Below are 19670 nucleotides of genomic sequence, written 5' to 3'. Positions count from 1 at the left end.
CAACTCTCAGTCACAAGACCACAACAGCAACAATGCACACTTCTTAAAGCTATAGTGGAAGGTAAAAGTATGTGAATACTTTGGTATTTCTTACATTTCTGCCTAAATTGGTCATAAAATGTGGTCTTTATTTTTTTTTAAAATGAGTAAGCAGTGTCTAAAACTAATACCACCCAAACAATTGTCATATTTTTATTGGCCAAAACATGTAAACATTCACAGGACCGGGAGGAAAAAGTGAGTGAACCCTTGGACCATTCCTGCTGTTCAGAGATTCCTGGGATGTCTGCTAGGAATGGCTTTCTTGAGCTCATGCCACAGCATCTCAGTCGGGTTTAGGTCAGGACTTTGACTGGGCATATTTTATTCTTCTGAAACCATTATGAAGTGGATTTGCTTCTGTGCTTTGGCTCACTGTCTTGTTGCAGCACCCATCCTCTGTTTAGTTTCAGCTTTTGGACAGATGCCCTCAACGTTTCTGCAAACTATCTTGATGAACTTGTGAATTCATTTTTCCATTGATTATATCAAGTTGCCCAGGGTCTGAGCCATGATGCTCCCTGCACCATACTTCACAGTGAGGATAAGGTTTTGATGATGGTGTGCTGTTCCATTTTCCCTCCACACATGACGACGTGTGCTCCACCCAAACAGTTCAACTTTGGTTTCATCAGTCCACAGAATATATTGCCAGTAGTGCAGTGGGGCATCCAAGTGCTCTTTCACAAACTTCAACCGTGCAGCAATGTTTTATTTTTAGACATCAATGGCTTTCTCCTCCCATGAAACCCATTCTTGTTCAGTGTTCTACGTATTGTAGACGTGTCAGCAGAGATGTCATGTGTCAATGATTTCTGTAAGTCTTTAGCTGACACTCTAGGGTTCTTTTTTACCTCATTGAGTGTTCTGCGTTGTGCCCTTGGAGTCATCTTTACAGGGCGGCCATTCCTTGGAGGAGAAGCAACAGTGCCAAACTCTCCATTTATAGACAATATTTCTAACCGTGGATTTATGACGTTTAGAGATGGTTTTGTAACATTTTCCAGGTTTATGCAAATCAATAATTGTTTATCGGAGGTCTTCAGACAGCTCTTTTGAGCGAGGCATGATGCATATCAGACAATGCTTCTCGACAAGAGACAATTCTTAACGAGTGTGTGTTTTTCAGTGGCAAGGGCAGCTTCAAGCCACACCTCTGTGATTGGACTTCAGGTTGGACACATCTGACTCTAAATGTCTGCATAAATGTGTCTAATTAGCTCTTGAAGCATCCTTAGCCAGGAGGTTCAATGCTTACATGGCCAATAAAATATGACAACTTGTATTTGTTTGGGGGAACGCATTCCCCCAATTCAGTTTTTGTCAGGGTAAAGGATACGGGAAATATTTAGGAGGATCCGACAAAAAATGTGTCTGATATAATGGTGTTTAATGAGAGTGCTCCGGCAAATGTTTGGCCTGTTCCCCCAATCCATCACATAAGACAAAAAGTGTTCCTGGAAATACAAATTTACAAATTAAGCACTGGTTTGACCAGACACTGTTTACTCATTCTTGTGATTTAATCAAGATCAGATGACATTGTATGACCAATTTATGCAGAACTGTAAGAAATTCAAAAGGGTTCACATACTTTTTCCTCCCACTGTACAGCATAACATTTTGTCTGATGATTAGACAAATATTCTACCATTTACTGATGATAATGCCCAAACAAGCACAGATCTTCACTGTGACTTAGAACTTTTGGACTTGGAACTTTTGGAGCATATTGTTATTTTGTAGCTACACTAGAAAAAAATATATCTCCAAAAAGTAGGCAGATCATAAAATTCACTCTCTAAAAAAAATATTATAAGGAGAATAATTAGTAATTATTAGTCTGTGTAATTACGAAACGCAGTGAAATCGTAATAAAACGTGAGGGGCGCGCGTCAATTACGTGCTTGTTTGCATGTGGAGCGCGGGCTGTGCGTCTTGATGCCCAAGGAGTCTCCCGTCTGATCAGATAGGAGTAATGGAAGCGAATGAAAAGACCGCTGTCCCTGATGGCCACGGCAAAATGGATGTGCTCCCCTGAAGTGCACCTCTGCTATCATCCTCGCCTCGAGACAAAGATTTATTGGCCATTAAAAAGCTACACTGAAACGTAACTCTTAAAATGGTTGTTTATCCTGGTGCGGTGTGTGCGCGGGCAAAGGCAGGTAGAGAGGACGCAAGCAACACAGACAGGGTGAGCTGACACAAAAACGCCCAGTTCAAATAAGTTTAATGCAATAAAAACCTACAGGGGGTTCAGAAAGTAAACAGACCTCTCCTCATTTCTATTTTGTCATGTAGAAGTCTGATACTAAAATTATATAAAGTTGTTTTCTGATAAATATACAGTGACATAATAGGGGTGGATTCCAAATTAGCCTATAAATGTCATAGCATGTTGCCCTGTACTATAATACTGTAAATGAAAAACTACATTAGGGCTGCACAATATTCAATATTGTCATTGCTGCAACATTAGGTGGGGCAAGATCCACAGAAGTCTTTCATCTAAGTGAGATTTACACTTTTTTCCCCCTCCAAATATCCTAAAACAAAATGCTTGTGAAAAGGGGCTAAAGTGATTATTTTTAAAGTTTTGTTTTGAAATGGTTCAAATACAGCGATACAATAATGGCGTATCATAGCATTTAGGCCAGTTGTCAGACATATTCATAAAGAACCTCATTGTGCAGCCCTAGTTCTCCGTATCAGACGTTAACAAGTTTCAATAGGAATAGACAAAGGTGTCTGAACAATTCCTGAACCCAATCAAAATTCGTCTGTACAATCTTAAACAAAATGATCCCCCCCGTTTTGAAACAGTCCAGAGTAAAGTTTGCACACAGTTTTTACAAGGTGAACTAAGAAGCGAAATGAAACGAGGAAAGGGTACATTAACACAAAGAAGAGCCTACAAAACAAATAGCATCGTCCTGTATATTATTAACAAACCCATTGAGACATTTTTCTGGGAAATGAAACTGACATCATTTCGAGAAAGCCAAGTAAACACTGTACTGATTTACACATTTATACACAGCATTTTTTGCACAAACTAAAATATCAACATAGATGATTCTTTAGAGTTGGTTATCTTACACGTCCCGCCCTGCTGTGCCCCGTAGTTTTTTTGTTTTTTCTTCTTTACACTTAGAGCTGATGGGTGAATTTACACTGAAAAGAAAGAGGTCATTTTGTAGTGCACTCAGTCAGTGGCACATGCACTATCTTCAGATTCCCGTGCAGACAGTTTAAAACAGATCTTGCGGGTTTTCACTTGACGTTTTGTAATAACAGAAGCAGCTGGATTGATTTCTGATCGCTATGTCAAAGCACAAGACGTCAATTTAAGACTACGATCAATCAACCAAGGAATATTGTGGAAAAGTGGATTTAGCTATGCATTTCTTTTGTTATACAGTTTGTATATTCACAGAAATAAGCAAATTATTATTATATCGGCTGCTGAATCCATATTCTTGAAAGAAGGCGCAACATATTTAAAAAAAAAAATCACTGATGTCTTCCACCTGACGGAGATTTTCCAAATTTTTTTCATACATCGCCTTGAACAAAAGCACATGGTAACTTCAAAATGTGCAAAAGCTCAGTCTTAAAATGTAAAATTGTTTAAATGGTTTATTATAATATCACAATAATGTCACAGTATTCACGACAGTTTGGTTATTTAAACTAAACGTGTGACTAAATGGCTGTTATATCTTTTCTTTAACCTCACCTAAGTATTTTGTTTTGTTTTTACTCCTTAAGTTCAAACTTTATAATCATTTGAATGCAGGGGATGGATGAAACTAAGTTGAAAGCGGCTCAGATCGCAGCACCTGTTGTATCAAAAGCTTCAAAACAGCCTAGTGCATTTACATACTACTATATAAATAACACTGTTTGAGCTGCGTTTATATTGTAGCGGGACAGTGACTTTGGAGACGGGCAGCGGCTGACATGGTTCACAGAAAGTGACGTGCGAGTGCGTCGTCGTTTGGGAAAGGTGTATTGACTTTTCCACAATATCCCAATTCCTTCATGTACTTTTACGAAAGCTGCCTCTCAGCTTTCCATCAAAAGTCAGTCGGTAAATGCTGTACAACTGGGGAAACGTGACATTTTGAATTCCAGTCTCATTCCTCATTAATATTCTCCGTGTATTCTTCACTTGTGCGGTAGGAGTTTCTAGGTAAATGAAATTTCCCAGCCTAATTAAAGCCTATTAAAGACAGGTAATGTCAGGCTGGTGGCAGGAGCATGACAAAGTGGTGATAATTGTCTGCCAGAGTCACTAAATCCTCCTGTCCTGCAATTATCCCAACTCCCTTCGGCTTTCTAGTCCTCTCCCCCTTGACACCTTTATCCATCGCCCGGTCTCGTCCTTACATTATACTCTGATGCCTTTAAGTGCATTATGAAAAAAAAAAAAAAAACAGGTGTTGAACAGCTGTGGTTCATGGAATGTTGCTAGAGGACCAGTCTTTACGGTTTTAATCCTTGGGGGTGCAGTGTGTAGTTTGGGAATATTTAGTCCTGATTAGTGCCCCTCTTCCATTTTCCGTCTCGATCTTATATTCTCTAATGCTTTCAAGTGGATTAGGAAAAAAAAAACAGATGTTATACAGCTGGGGTTCTCAGAATCTAGAGTGATAATCTGAGGAGGTTATCTGTTCTAATTTAGAGACATCCTTTTATGTTTTAATCCAACTCTGGTCATTTAAAGAGGAGTGCTGTGCTTGGCGAATGTTTAGCTCCAGATTTCTTTCGATGCCTTATTAGATTTGAGGCTGTATTAGGCATCATTCAGTTCTTGGGTAGTTCAGTCCTGATTTAGCACTATAGTTTTGTTTCTGATGAACCTAGTGTTTAAGAAGTCTGATATTCTCCACTGTTCCCCAAACCACCGTCATACAATACAAGAGCCAGACTGACATCTCGTGTAATAAAAACTGCCTTATTAGATTAGTCGCCAATTGATTCAGTTAATGTCGCTTAATGTTCGCTGCAGTCAATCAATACAATTTCATTTCGAGATGCAGGATTTGAAAGGTAATTATGACTGAGATAAAGCAATGCGCTATGAAAAGTGTAATATCCAATCCAGCTAATTTGAAAGAATAGATGCTGTCCTTTCATTGTGGTGCTAACATGTACAAATTATGCAACTAGTTTGTAGATTGAATGGGGCCATCGATCAATGCTTCCTTTGTACAATGGGGAAATTTCCTCTTTTTTTTCATCATAAAGAACATCCTTATATCTGCGTCTTTTCATTATCCAACCCTGTTCAGATGGAGTAAAATTTACAGTCTTACATTGTCTTTGCGAAAACCAAAGCTAGTTATCGTGCTCTGTTTAGGAGACCGTGCCGGTGGCTTAGCCTTGAAGAAAACATCTGCACAGATACTGATTACCCATTGGTTTACACTGAACATGTGCGTGGTGGAGATGAAGAGGCGTCACGGACCAAGTCAACATCGTAAAACCTACAGTGGGTTCAGGAAGTTTTCAGACCATTTTCCAAAATCCTATATTGGTAAAAAAAAAAATATATTCTACATTGTTTAACCTACGTTTATACATGGAGAAGGCGAGACACTGCAGGTGAATAACAAAAATTACATTTAAAGTGGGAATATCTGTGAGCGGTATTTTGCAGACAGAAAAAAATGTTAATTACAAGACTGAAAAATGTGTCTATAGGTGCTTCTGTAAGTGCAGATCTTGGATGTTATACATAGACTGTGAGAAATAACATGATATTGTTATTGTTTTAGTATTTATTGTAGATGTGTGCATTTTACCTGCAGCGTCTCCACTTAAAGAAGAACTAAGTAACTTGTTTACCTTAATAAATCCTTTCTGTAGTCTCTCTGGGGGTAATACAAGTGTTAATGGGATGATTGGGGGGTCTTTCATCTCCCCCTGGTGTCTCTGGCCAGAAAACCACAATTGCAACTTTGCTGCCTCTGGGTCAGCGGCGCAATACACACTAATGGAATCATGAAGAAGAAGCTAACAGGCTAGCGGGCAAAGCTAGCGCCACCTTAGCAGTATTTACAGCCAAGTTTGAATGAAAAGAATTATCTCCATCGTGTCATTGAGTTGTGGCACAATGTACAATATCCCTTACTCCCTTTGTCTTTTCTGTCAGCGTAGTATATACTCTGACTGAAAATGAATGAGTAAAAAACAAACACAACATGCTACAACACCTGCAGTGGCTATTATGGCCTCTAGGGGCATTAGTTACTTAGGCCTGCTTTAAGTTTTGAAAATAAAAAAATTAATAAATTCAAATAAATACATTTTAAAGTGACATAAGTATTCAGACTGCAACAACTGCAAACCCACTCGCCGCCCTCATAGTTATGCTGTTTTTGAGCCATCATTAAAGCTGAGGCCTGTGGTGATACAAAAAGGCGCAGCCTCTAAGCCTGTGTGTGGTTTGTAAATAATAATTTGAATATTTTGAGGATCAGATTTCAAAATACTACTAACTTATGAAGGTACTTATGAATACTTTCGAAAACATGCTAATGAAAACTTCCTGAACCCACTGTTTTTGCTTGGCTACCTAATGAAACCAACACACAATTCGAACACTCTTTCCCAGTGTTATTCCGAGAATTCCAGAATGTCCACTCTTATTAATACGGAGAACTATGTTACATGTTGACAAGTATTTGGATGCCGCACTTGTTAGGCGCTCTGTCATCCTGTGGAGGAATACGGCGTGTCACTGTGGTAGTTGTAGTCGGGACAAACCTTCTGAACCAATTTGTAGTCCACGCTGTAGAAGGCTATGTAGATGCATATCACTTTGAACGGTTTGGAGCACAGCCAGGAGACGTGGCTCTGCGTCTGCTCCTGGTAGCACACCTTCGACGGATCGAAATTGCACAAAGCAGTCTTCTTGTTCCGGTCCGTCTTCTCGTACTCGATGCGACAGTTGAAGGATTTCGTGTCTTTTGTCTCTAGGGTGGACTGCTGGGCGATCTCGAACTCCACCACTTTCGACGGGGGGACCAGGCTGACCGAAACGTTGCCCAAACCGGTCGAGTTGTGCCGAAAGTAGACGCTGAATGTCCCGTTTCCGTGGTCCACGATTTTCCCGGTGATGAGCAAGTTAAGTTTGACGGTTTTGATGTTGGAGTGAAAGTCCCCCCAGCCGAACATCTTCTTAAATTTGCCGGTTTTCACGATTGGCCGGCGCTTGGAGCGGGCCTGTACAGCCTGGGCATCTGTTTGATTAGATAACCAGTCCCAGAAGTCCTCTATGTTCTGTAAATAAGTCATCTCCCTCATGTTGGCTTTGACGCCTGGGGAGCCGCGAGCAAACAGACGCAGGGGGTTCAGGATGCGCGGACTGGCACCCGTGGGAGACACCTTCTGCTCGCCGTCGCCAAACTCGATCAGCTGCGTGACTCCGCCGTGCACCTTTCTGCATGTGATCTATTGGGAAAAAGACACAGAATAGATTGAGTTTGATTGCATATTTCTAAAACGCGGAATGAGGAGATATGCTAATACAGCAGTTTCTGATTCACAGTAGGGGGTTGATTTGGTCCTTCATCATTTTTATGTGACACACTTTTGCTGCTACAACCTGCGTAGTGTAATTGAAATGATACATAGGAAATAGGAATATACCGTAAAATATAATTTTATCTGACCTACACTTGAGAGGTTCATTTGACAGCATCTGCAATCCTGAATATAGTAGTAACTGCAACACTGTTCAATACGATCCTTCCTGTACCATGTATCATAAAGTAATTCAATTATAGCTTGTCTGATTTTATATTCATTTTGAAAGCATAGGACAGGACTCTCCAACCTTTATTACTTCCACAAAACAAAAATGCCAGAAAACAACTTATGCTTCAAAGACACTTGTGTTATTAGGTGAAGTTAACCCCGGAGAAATTGTAGCCAATGTGATATTTCAAAGAAAGTTTTGTCCTTATTCTTTACTATATTGACCCAAATGTTTAGAACAAAAATAAAAGTGGGAACGAAGAAAGTGTTTGGCAAGCTACTGGTAGCTCCCGAGCTGTTGGTTGGAGATCCGTGGATATTGTACTCTGCCCGACCAAAAACAGTCGCCACAAAAATGTGGTTGGAGCGCCTTTAGCTTTGATTACAGCACACATTCATTTTTCACCAAGATCTTGTATTGATGATGGGAGAAAGATGACCACTGTGCAAAGCCTTTTCAAGCACATCCCAAAGATTCTCAATGGGATCAAGATCTGGGGCCAGATCTTGTGGTGGCGCACAGGGCGGCGCAGGCTCTTGGCGAAATATTTTCCGAGTGGCGGCGCTATATGTGCCATTCGCCTCCGCCACCTGTGAGGGGGCGTCACAAGAGGAGGTGACTGCACTGATGGAAACACGGCTGACATTCACTTCCTAGTTTACATTGCGCTGTCTTGCGTTCTTTCTTAAGCCTTAGGCTCTCACAGGTCAAACTAAAAACTTTATTTACCCCATCGTGAGCTAAACGATGTTCACGTCTCGAGAGAAAAAGAGCTACAGCGTCCGCTGTCGCGCGGATCGGCCGCGCTCGGCGTGAACGCCAAGCAAAACAAAAGCACATGTTCACCCCCCACTCCCACACAACCACTCTCCTGGACACGGAGTCGATCTGGTTGGAGGAAAATGTGTGCGTCTCCACCCACGTAAATGCGCTAAGTCTGGAGTGGCAAGATCACAAAGTGCGCTCCGACTGAGCGCAAAATGTCACGCTATCGTCTCCGTTTTGATGCACAAGATCGGGCCCCTAGACTCTGTGGCCAATCCATGTGTGAAAATGATGTCTCATGCTGCCTGATTCACTCTTCCACATGTGAGTATGATGAATCCTGTCATTGCCATCTTGGAAAAAGCCTGTACCATCAGAGAAGAAGAAATCCTCTGATGGAATAACCCGGTCTTTCAGGATGTTCAGGTCAGCTGATCTTATTCTTTGGGCACATAGTGTTGCTGAACCTGCAGCAACCCCATATCATAACAGTACGTTAACCTCTTACCCGCCGCCTGAACCGAGCGCATTTTCTCCAGTTCGGCTTTACCCAAGGCTTAAAGCTTCTGAACTGGAGAGCAACAGTGCAATGCCTAATTTGAAAGCTAAGACCTACAGAAGGGTTCGCCACTTTCATCGTTATTTTGATGCTTTTTTTGTAAAGCTTTTAGACTTGGGTAAAGCCAAACAGAAGTACATGTGCACGGTTCAGGAGGGGCTTAAGGGGTTAAATCCAGGTGGCAACTTTCCTTTATCGGTCATTCATTCGTTTGGCATATGTGCAGCAAACAGAGATTCCTTTTTCTTTGTATTGCGTGCAAAACACTCTCATTGTGTCTGTTGAAATGTGTCGCTGACTTGAACCTATCACCGTGCACTTTAACGCTGGCCTGCCAGATTAAACAAACGATGACACGCATGGCCTTTGTCTTTCTTAACCCATGAACCGGCACCTCATGTAACAATGTTAGATGTTCCAGTACAATGTAACGACTCCCTAACATTAAGTCCGTGTTCCTCTGAGGTTAAGCGCTAATCCAGTCAGAGCAGCACCTCAAAGCCCCTTTAGCTTCAGGAGCTGGTCCACTTCAGATAGGGCTTTAATAATTCACGCTGATGAGCTTAGCCACTTTTATTAGTAATTAGTAGAGCTGGCATTTCCCGCGGCCCGGCTGCAGGGATCAGGCAGAGGCGCAGATGTTGAAAGTATGTGTGCGAGTTTGCAGTATTAGCAGACTAATTATAATTTCGCTCTAAGCTTTTGAGTGCGCCACATGTGCACAGAGCTAACAAACTACGGCTGTCTGACACAATTTGTTTTGCCGTTGCGTTACACCAGCTCGCATTCCCATAAACTCTCTTTCATTACGGGTTTACAAGCGCCATAGAGATTTAATATGGGGTAACAAGTGTAGCAGCACCTCAATGGATGAACAGCAAATGTCAGCTCCTTCAGAAGTCTATTGTTCTCATTGACAGGGATGGGAAATATACAGTATACATCCATTACATCACATTGTAACTCGACTGCGTGAATCAAGGTTTAATGGTTTTAGATATTAGATGTGTGTTATAGTGCAATATATAGCTTGAAGTATTAGTCTGCAGTGTACAACTTTTTTTAAATTGTGGTTTGTGATAGTTCAAAGTAGGGCTGGGCAATGAATCAACATTTATTTTGAAATTGTTATCTCTACTTTGGTCAATCTCAGTAATCGTTGTGGGACTTTACAGATTTACAGCCATTTCTTTTGGCAGAAGCAGCTCGTAGGTTTGAAGTTTGGATGGAAGATTTTTGATTTTTTCAATTAAACTGGAGAAAATCACTTGAAAGAAAAGAAATGTCTAAGTTCATGAATCAGCTACATGCATTTATTAAAAAAAAAAAAAAAGTTAAATTGAAAAGAAAAATCGTGATTCATTTGTTTGTTTGTTTTTTCATACCGTCCAGCCCTAGTTCAAAGTCTTCATGTCTTTCTTTAGTTGTGTTTTTTTGCTTGTCAAGCTATTGAGTGTTTGGATAGTGTAAGCCACACTATATGAACACTATAAACATGCAAACATAGGGCAACACAATGAAGTGGGTCATGAAATTAAAAACTGCACTAATTGAAATACAGTCTGTAAATAGTGACTCAGATTATCTGAATTTTGATGTCCTTCATTTAACCTCTTGGGTGGAAGGGGCTAAATGGGAATGAAATGGCTTTACAGTACTTCTATATTTTTATATTTATTCTCTGCACTGTCCTATTTATTGAATTTTTTTTGCTAGTTATTTTAAATCTGATGTTTTTATGTGTGACTTGATTGTGCAGCTGATGAATTGAATTAAGGTATATCGTATCGTATCTTACCCCCACCTTAACCAAGTGGTTTTGCTCCAGTCGAGCTGTACCTAAACCTAAAAGCTTACAGTGTAGCACCTCATTTAAAAGCTAAGACTTACAAAACTGATGTCATTGGATCTTTTTCCTTGCGTTGCCATTTTGTCATCGGATTTTTGCCACATCTTCATTGCTTTTTTGTGTTTTTGTTGCTTTTTGCGGCTTGTTTCATTGCATTTTTGTCATATTTTGTGGCTTTTTCATAGTTTTTTGTGCCTTTTTCCAATTTAGGCAATGCCAAATTGGAGAGTTTCTCTTGGGCCCCAGGGAAGACCGTGTCCATATTGTACATAGTTTTGGTGGTAGGTGAGCTTTGAAAAACCTACAGAAAACTATACGGACACTGGAAAAACAAGCAAACTCCACACACACCCCACTCAAACAATAAAATATAGCCTATCTTCAGGTAATGTGCAAGCAATATAAATGATCTTCTCATATGTCTGGAAAACGATGCTAACTGTAGAGTATTTCATAGTGTTAATGTGCGTCCACTGTCATAACACAACTGCCTATATGCTCCTTTACTCCCTTCTATAGCCTTAAGCTTTATGTTTCCTCCACATGCGCTGTCATCCCGCACAGCTTCAGAAGAGCAAAGCCGCAGCGAGTGCTCTCGGAGCGGATCTCAGGTGAGCCTAGCATGTAGCGATTGTAATGGAAATGAGAAGTTTAAGCATGATGAGCAACTGGGGAAATCGCCGTGACAACAAGGGGCTCGTAGCCGGGATAACTAATGCGACGCACTGGGGACTTGAAAGCTCCCACTGACATGTCGGCTTTAGCTGCTTAGACCACTGTTACCGCGTCTTATGAAACTCAGAAGGACGGTGTTTCGATTTCGTCCTCGAGTAAAAGTACTGTTACATTGTCCTAAAATATTCCAGTAGTCATTGTTTGTTCATTATTCTTTGGGGTGGGATCTGGAAACACTTTGAACTACATTAAAAATTCTGCTTCTACGAGTAGATTGGCCGATATACCCCCAGAGTTTTTGTAAGTCCGAGATTGTGGGGACATATTTCCTTTTCACATGGGCCGCTACACACATAATCTGTGCCTGATGGATCTCCACAGTCTGCAGTATTATGCATTTATCCACTTTCTGTACATTGGTGGCTAATACCCTTCTCTTTCTGCCACACTTGCCTTTGACTCTACCAACTTAAACCAACTTCCCTGTTAGGCTTGAGCACAATGAATGAAATGTGCGATGCAAAAGTTCTTTCTAAACAAATCCTGTCATTACTTGCGACCTTATTCATGTCTCAAACAGCAGTTAAAGCCTTTAGGCTGGTCATAGCACAACTGTGAGAGTCTGTTATTAATGAATATATTTTTCTGACAGCCCAAAAGTTCCGTGGCCTTAAATGTCTCTGTAATGTGTTTACATAAACCATAAAATAACAGACTAACTAATCTGTGATTGGGCATGACACTTTACCCGCCTTGCTTATCTATGTGTCAGCGTGACTGTGTGTTTGGTGGTCAAAGGGGCCTTTAGTCAAGTGCAATAGACATAATTCTCACTTGGGCTGTATCTCTTATGAAGTAGATCACAAAGATCCAGATGTACTTACCACAGGCAAACATACATTTCAGTATATACTACTGTGTATTTATAAACAGGCAGGGATAATGTTTCTCCAAATCCAGTGAGTTTGGTGAAGACAGTGAGTGGAGAAATGAGGCAAGGTCTGATGAAGGAGAATCTACAAAAGCTTAATTAAGATTTTCTAATCGCGCTGCTGCTGAGCTGGAGGCGTTTCAGGGCGACTTGAAACAAGACATTATTATGATAATAACTGCAGACTTATGGAGCTCATTCCACCGGCGCCGGGCAAAGAGGCCAATGTTGCACCAGCCGGGTTTGTCTCTTCTCCTCTAAGTCCAAAATGACAACATCCCAAAGCACAGAGTTGTACAGTAAGACAGTGGTTTTCAAACTAAAACTGCAGATGACCCTGACTAGAACAGTTTACACTCTTCTAAAGCGTACAGCGTGTGCTTGTGAGTGTAAATCAGGTGGTCACTAAATCACTGCTGACTTGCCTCTAATTGACAAACACTTGTCGCTGATTGTGTAATAAATCTAAATTACAAGAGGTAATACCTTTTGGAGTGCTAATAAATCAGACAGTGCTTGGCTCAGTGCTGACAGGTGCGAGCACTGCATCACACATCTGCCTCTGCTCTGGCGTGTGCTTTATTCACTTGTAAAACCCTAATACATATTTTATCACTGTTACACTTAGTGGAGAGGAGACAGCACCAACATGTTTGATGGTGAAATATCATACTGTTGCATCTCGTACGTGTGATAAAGGTGTAAAGGTGTAAACTTATTAAAAGTTAACCTATTAAAAGTCATTTTTAACACAGTTTCCACCACATCACTTCCCATCACATTTTTTATTATGAAACTAAATTTTACCTGCCAACAGTTTGCTGTAGTAAGTAGCAAAGTGATTAGATTAAAGTGAAGGATGGACTGAACTGGGAAATAAACCTGATTTGGACTAAATTGTGTCTAAACTGTGTGTGGACCACGCTCAGACCAGAAAATCACTGAGTTTGGGCGCATTAGTGAAGCATCGTTCAGTGGTTCCCAGCCTTTGTTCCTCTGAGTTCCCCCTGTGTATGCTCCCACCCCCCAGTCCAAAACTGTGGACTCTACAAATGTATCAAAATATAAAAATAATTGCCTATGACCATTCATTTGAAAGAAATAGACTGAAATTAGTGTGGTTTATGCACATGTACTCCTTTGTCAGTCATATATAAGATGATTTTGAACCAATACATTTGCTCAAACAATATTACTTATGATCTGACCCTCTGACCAGCTAAAGTTATGAACCCCTCCTGCAAACCCAGCCACCCCTGGAACCCGAGTACAACATTCATATATGAGGCCCCCATCCTTTACTCTCCCCTGCCCATGTTTTGTTCATGTTTCTGATATCAAACTGGAGAACAGTGTGAGTAGCAGATCATCAGGGATCAAATAATAATTTGGATGTTATTGTCGTATTGTCCTTTGAACTTGTTCTTGAGTTACCTGGCGTCATGTTTAAAAATATTTGTGAAGCAATATTCTATCTGAACTATACAACAAGGTTACGGACTATTTCAATTAACAAAAAGAAGGAAATTAAATAGGAAGTAAATGAAGAAAACGTTCCTCAACATCCGAGCTAAGACTGACCCATGAAGTGAGGTGGATCAACTAAATTCCTATATCCTTATGTTCAAAAGCACAAACACACATCTAAATCTATTACATCTTCCCACACACGCACACTACAAACCTGCGTGGCTCATTTGAAGTGCCATCTCCTGCCTTCCTTCAAAAGAATCACTCAGGTAGCTCCGAATAAAACACCAGACATTTCCATCCTTTTATCATACATCATAAACAATTATCGCATTACTCCACTCACTTTGTTGTGCTGATGTCAAAAGTGCATTCACCGCTCAAGTCAGACTGCTTCCTCTGTCTGCCAAACACACTACAAAATATTATTATTCAAGATGCAATGTCCTTTCCCAAAAGTGCCCGGAACTGGCACGGTTTGTACAGCATAAAACGGAAATAAGAGCGGCTTTGAAGTAAACAAGGCTGTTAGAGAAATTGATGTTTCTTTTAAAGTGTTTGTCTTCTCCTTTTGAACAGGGTTTGCATGCAAAGCCTTGTACAATGTTAATGCTTAGACTTCAATGTAGCTCGAAGTAACCAATTTTAGCTTTGTTTGACGTGGTGTATCTATTATGTATCTAGCTTGTGTTCATAAAAAAAATCGGCATTTGCCAATTATTCGTTTATGCATAATCAGTTTTGCTTCTATGATGTAAACCCACGAGAAGTCAGGTACCCATACACAGTTTGAGAGTCACTTTTAAGATATATCTGAACAATGCTATTAGGTCCAAGCTTTGGCTTTTCGGCAAGACATAGTCCGAAGAAATGGGAGACAGTAAAAGGTAACATTTTTTAAGTTGCAATTATGCTGCAAGTTGTGCAATAGAATAGCATAGATCCGTTGGAGACTTAAAGGAACAGGCCACCATTTTCACATACTGAGATATGTTCTTACATGAGCCTAGACGAGTTGATGCGTACCTGTCTGGTCATTGTGCGTGCGCTCAGTCAACAACGACCAAAGATGTTGCTAGCATTTGGCCTCTCCCAGCAGGCCCACCTTAATGCATCCATAGGCCCCGGGGCTTAAACAGAATTGTAGGCCCCCACCCCCCCTCAGCGCAAACCCTCACGCTAACCTATAACCCTAACCCTAAATCCCACAAAAACCCTAACCCTGCTACTCCTACATGTATCCCTCTGGGCCAGGTAGGGCGGGCTTCTCCAGGTAGTCAGGTACACACATAAATCGCAGCGCAATCATCGCATACGGTTAGTCATGCCGCAAAGTGAAGTGATTGACAGGAAAATCTAGCCCAGTGGTTAAGGCAGCCCTGTCTCCCAGCATATTCCTATAGCTACAAACAGGGGGGGGGGGGAGTTGTAAGCTAGCACGCTCTTCCACGGGCACGCACAAATACCAGACAGGTACGCATCAACGTGTCTAAGCTCAGGTAAGAACATATCTCAGCATGGAAAAACGGTGGCCTGTTCCTTTAAAGTGATGGTCTGTAAGTACCGCGCCCAGAGACCCAGCTCCAGATGTGGAGCCCGGCTGATGGTCAGCAACATTGGGCTGGTGGATTCACCAATTGTTTTTAGTGGTAGAGGAAACGCAGACATGTGGAGAACATGCAAACTCCACACTGAAAGGCCCCGTCTTGGTGGGAATCGAACCCGGAACTTCTAGCTGTGAAGCATGAGCGCTAAGCGTTGCGCCACTGTGCTACCGACTGGGGAGCAACAGAGTAATGCCTCATTTGAAAGAAAACTTGTCACATTTTTGAAGCGCTTTTGTTGCGTTTTAATGTTGATATATTGTTTCTTTTTCGGTTCAGGTGGTTAACAGATTGTGTACTGATCAGAATTCTCATTACCACAACATGAGACGAGCTTTCCTGTGAACCGGTCCAATTAGGAGGGGACGACGGAGCCATACTTTTGAAATTTCTTTCTCTCTCTCTCCTCATTTCGCAAACTAGGACTCGCTTTCAAGATCCAATCACGAGGGAACGGGGATACTTAGTTGTTTTCTTTTGAAATTGCTGTCTCTCCTCATTTTGAAATTTTACAGACTATCACTTTAAGTAGAAAAAGAAAAAAAAAAGTACAATTTATTTATATAGCGCCTTTCACAGACCAGGGTCACAAAGCGCTTCCCATAAAAACATACAGTAAATACAATACACATGCAAGTCACATTGCAATTGTCGGGGATGTTCACAATAGAAAAAGGCACGAACACGTAGGCCTAGGTATGGTGTGTCCTGGTAGGTATGGTGTGTCCTGGTGTGCTTCGACTGTTCCACCACAAACTTTTCTTTTCAACTCACGGACAACATCAAACAATTATAATCGAACCATGGGAGCTTCAAAAATCTCAGACAATGCTTCACTTAGAGATCCCTGAGTTGTTGCACATAATCTGCAGATCATTGTTCGGCATTGCGCCCTTATTCTTCACTATGGCGTCTATCCAAGCATTCGATCTATGTGCTTCTTATTTACCAGTTGTGCCGTGGCTCAGAGCGTCAGGATGGATCAGCCCGGACATTCATCTGTAAAGAGCCTATCACGGCGTCTGTCTGCGGTCCCCCGGGCGCACATATCTTTTACAGACCTGACATGAAGGTAATTGCCACCGCGACCACAACTAGCCTCTGGAAACTTATTAGGAAGCAACTGACATCTGGCATCCAGTTCATCTGTAAAAATGTAGTTAAAATGCATTCAGCGGTGATGGGGTTATAAAGATTAGATGGACATATTAGGGCTTTAGAGTCAGCATGGGAGGACTTACACGGACGCAACTGAATGCAAGTAACGGCACGGTTACGCTGGAATCATTTTAAACATTAAGTACTCAACCAATACTGCATTTAAGCTTGAGTGAAAATCTTTGGTGTGCCATTTCTACTTCTGTTGGTGCCGCTGCTACACATATTTACTTCTGTTACTTTTACTACAACCATGACTCTGCACACCAAAACATGAATACATTTAAATATTCAAATTCATGGGATGTGAGTATGTGCCGACACACACGATACCACTGATAACTTATTTTTCTTCTAACATGACCTAAATTTTAATAATAATAATGCATTAGTCTTACATAAATTAAGCTGCGTTATAATTTTGTGCATTATTTATTCACGATATGGCCAAAAATGGATACATTGCAAACATACCAAGAGTATTTTCTTTAACTAAAAAGCAAATATTTGTAAATTTGTCATGCATCTAAAATGTGAGTCATTAGGACATATAGACAGTATTAGGAAAACTGATTCAAGAACTGAATCTAGAGGTGAAAATATATGGGAAAGGTATCGGATATTTGTAATTTCTTTTTCCTTGACCAGCATCAACATCCAATCTAGAATCAGTGTCAGTGCTTCCCAAATGTACACTGATTATTACATTTCTTGACAGAAAGCGTCACAACCATTTCAGATGTAGTTCTTTGTAGATAAGTCGACATTAACTGACTCTACACTGTCCGCGCTGCCATACTATTGACTATATTTTTCCCCCCGCATAAGGTCAGGATTGGCGTCTGGGGGCAAATTGCTTTCAGACTCGGTTCCCACAATAAACAAAATGGGTAATTAACCTGCTCATCAGCGCGGCACACCACTCTCCACAGTGCACTCCGCCGTTCTTCATGGATTTATCTGCGCGGGTCGACCTCGCTTTAGTGGTGCAATTCATTTGGCCGCTAATTTTCTGTGTCCGAAGCTTCATTAACCTGATGCGTTCGTACGTACCAGAAATCTGGACATTCGGCGGAAATGACATCGGCCTGTTTCGGCGGAGGCATTTCGTAATACGTCTCGGATGCGAACACCTGCCAAATGAGAGGTATTCAGAGAGGACAGCCGGCAGTGGACTCAGTAATGCGCCTTTTCTACCAAGCTGGTGCCGGTGCCGGATCTGGGCCGTTGCCATATTCTGAACCAGCTTGCTATGTTGTTTGTTTGTTTGTTTGTTTTTTGGGGAAGTGGAGGGTTTGGGGGCGGCCAATCAGGCGGGAAAACAACATTGATCTAAACAAAACCAAATAATATTACAAATAAGCTGACAAGAAGTTGAAAAAAGGTATGACAGACGCAAAAGCTGAACTATAATACTTTGCCATTAAATGAATATAAGTTTGTACGCCTCATCCAGTCTCTGTTTTATGAATACCTCCCAGTCCCTCTCCTTAGGGCCTCTTCAGCATCCCACTAACGTTCCTGTTTATGTGCCCCGTCCTCCCACCCTCATCCTCAGGGGGGGATGAAAGCCCGAGAGCCCCAAAATGGCAATCGTCGACTAGTTTGCCTTCAATCGTCTTCTTTGCTTGTTTATTACAGTTTCGTTCACTCTATTTCGAGGTTGTTGTCCTTGTGAGTGAAGTGCTAAAATACATCAAGTCAATTTTGTGAAAAATAGCTGTTAGTTTGTGAAAGACTGGCGGAAATATGGCTGCCAGTCTGCACCATGACACACAGCACATGGTCAGGAAAAAGGGAAATGTTTTGACGAATGACACAATGAGAATATAGACCTGTTGAAGGTAGACCTGAATTGTCAACCTCAGGAACATGGAGCCACTGCAGATTACAGTGCCTGTAACTAATAAAACTAATATACAGCTTAGGGTTGTGCCGATGGACGATATCATCACAATGGAGAGCCACCATCGTGATGACACGCCCCCTCCTGTCAGAAACACGCACTGGTCTTCTGTAGGCCTTGTAAACTGCAAACTTTGCAGGGATTGCACTGTAAATTAAATCACGGATATAACTAATATGCACGCTAGTTTCAGTACCTGCCAGAAGCCATGATGTGTTGGCCGTAATTATTAAAGTAAAGACGCAGCGCTGCTCTATTTCTGACACGCGGGGCTCTCTCTCTCTCTCTCTCTGCAGCTCAGAGTTTAACAGCGTGGGGTTTTGCTTTGCTTTGCTCCGTACGGAAACTTAAACCGTTTTAAAATGACGAGATGGCTCTCACAACTGAACAGTGTACGTTTAAGTCTTTAGGATTTGTTTTTAACTGGTAGCCCTCGAACAACTTAATGCTCTTAAAGTAGCCCTCAGCTGAAATAAGGTTGGTGACCCCTGCTATATCATATATTAGTTTCACATTTCAAGTTGAATAACAGAAATAAATGCACCATATCATGATATTTGCGGCACGGTGGCGCAGCGGTTAGCACTCACGCCTCACAGCTAGAAGGTCCCGGGTTCGATCCCCACCTGGACGGGGCCTTACTATGTGGAGTTTGCATGTTCTCCCCGTGTCTGCGTAGGTTTCCTCCGGGTACTCCGGTTTCCCCTACCACTAAAAACATGTACAATAGATTCCCCTCTGGGGCCAGGACTCCCCTGAAAAAGAGATCCTTAATCTCAGTGGGACTATCCTGGTTAAATAAATACAAATTCTAATTGTATTTCTTATGACTTAAAATCAGAATCAGAATACTTTAATAATCCACATGGGTAATTCATCAGTTGCTGCTGCTCCAATAAATATAGAAAACATTAAAACACAGTACAAAACAACCATCAATAATAGA

At 41.4% G+C, this 19670-nt stretch overlaps 1 protein-coding gene across 1 annotated transcript in view; it reads right to left on the bottom strand.

The window, feature by feature from the left end:
* Positions 1 to 6270: 6270 nt before the first annotated feature.
* The window catches only part of nxph2a (neurexophilin 2a), a 30032-nt gene continuing 16632 nt past the window's right edge, over positions 6271 to 19670 (bottom strand). Inside the window, exon 3 of the mRNA XM_079563493.1 lies at positions 6271 to 7500. Coding sequence (XP_079419619.1) covers positions 6760 to 7500 — 741 coding nt within the window. The 3' untranslated portion in view covers positions 6271 to 6759. The remainder of the gene's footprint in view (positions 7501 to 19670) is intronic.

The sequence above is a fragment of the Gobius niger genome (genome assembly GCF_951799975.1).
Source record: "Gobius niger genome assembly, chromosome: 9".
NCBI classification, from domain to species: domain Eukaryota; kingdom Metazoa; phylum Chordata; class Actinopteri; order Gobiiformes; family Gobiidae; genus Gobius; species Gobius niger.
The sequence above is the reverse complement of the archived record's forward strand: the minus strand, read 5'-3'. Positions and strand labels throughout refer to the sequence as shown.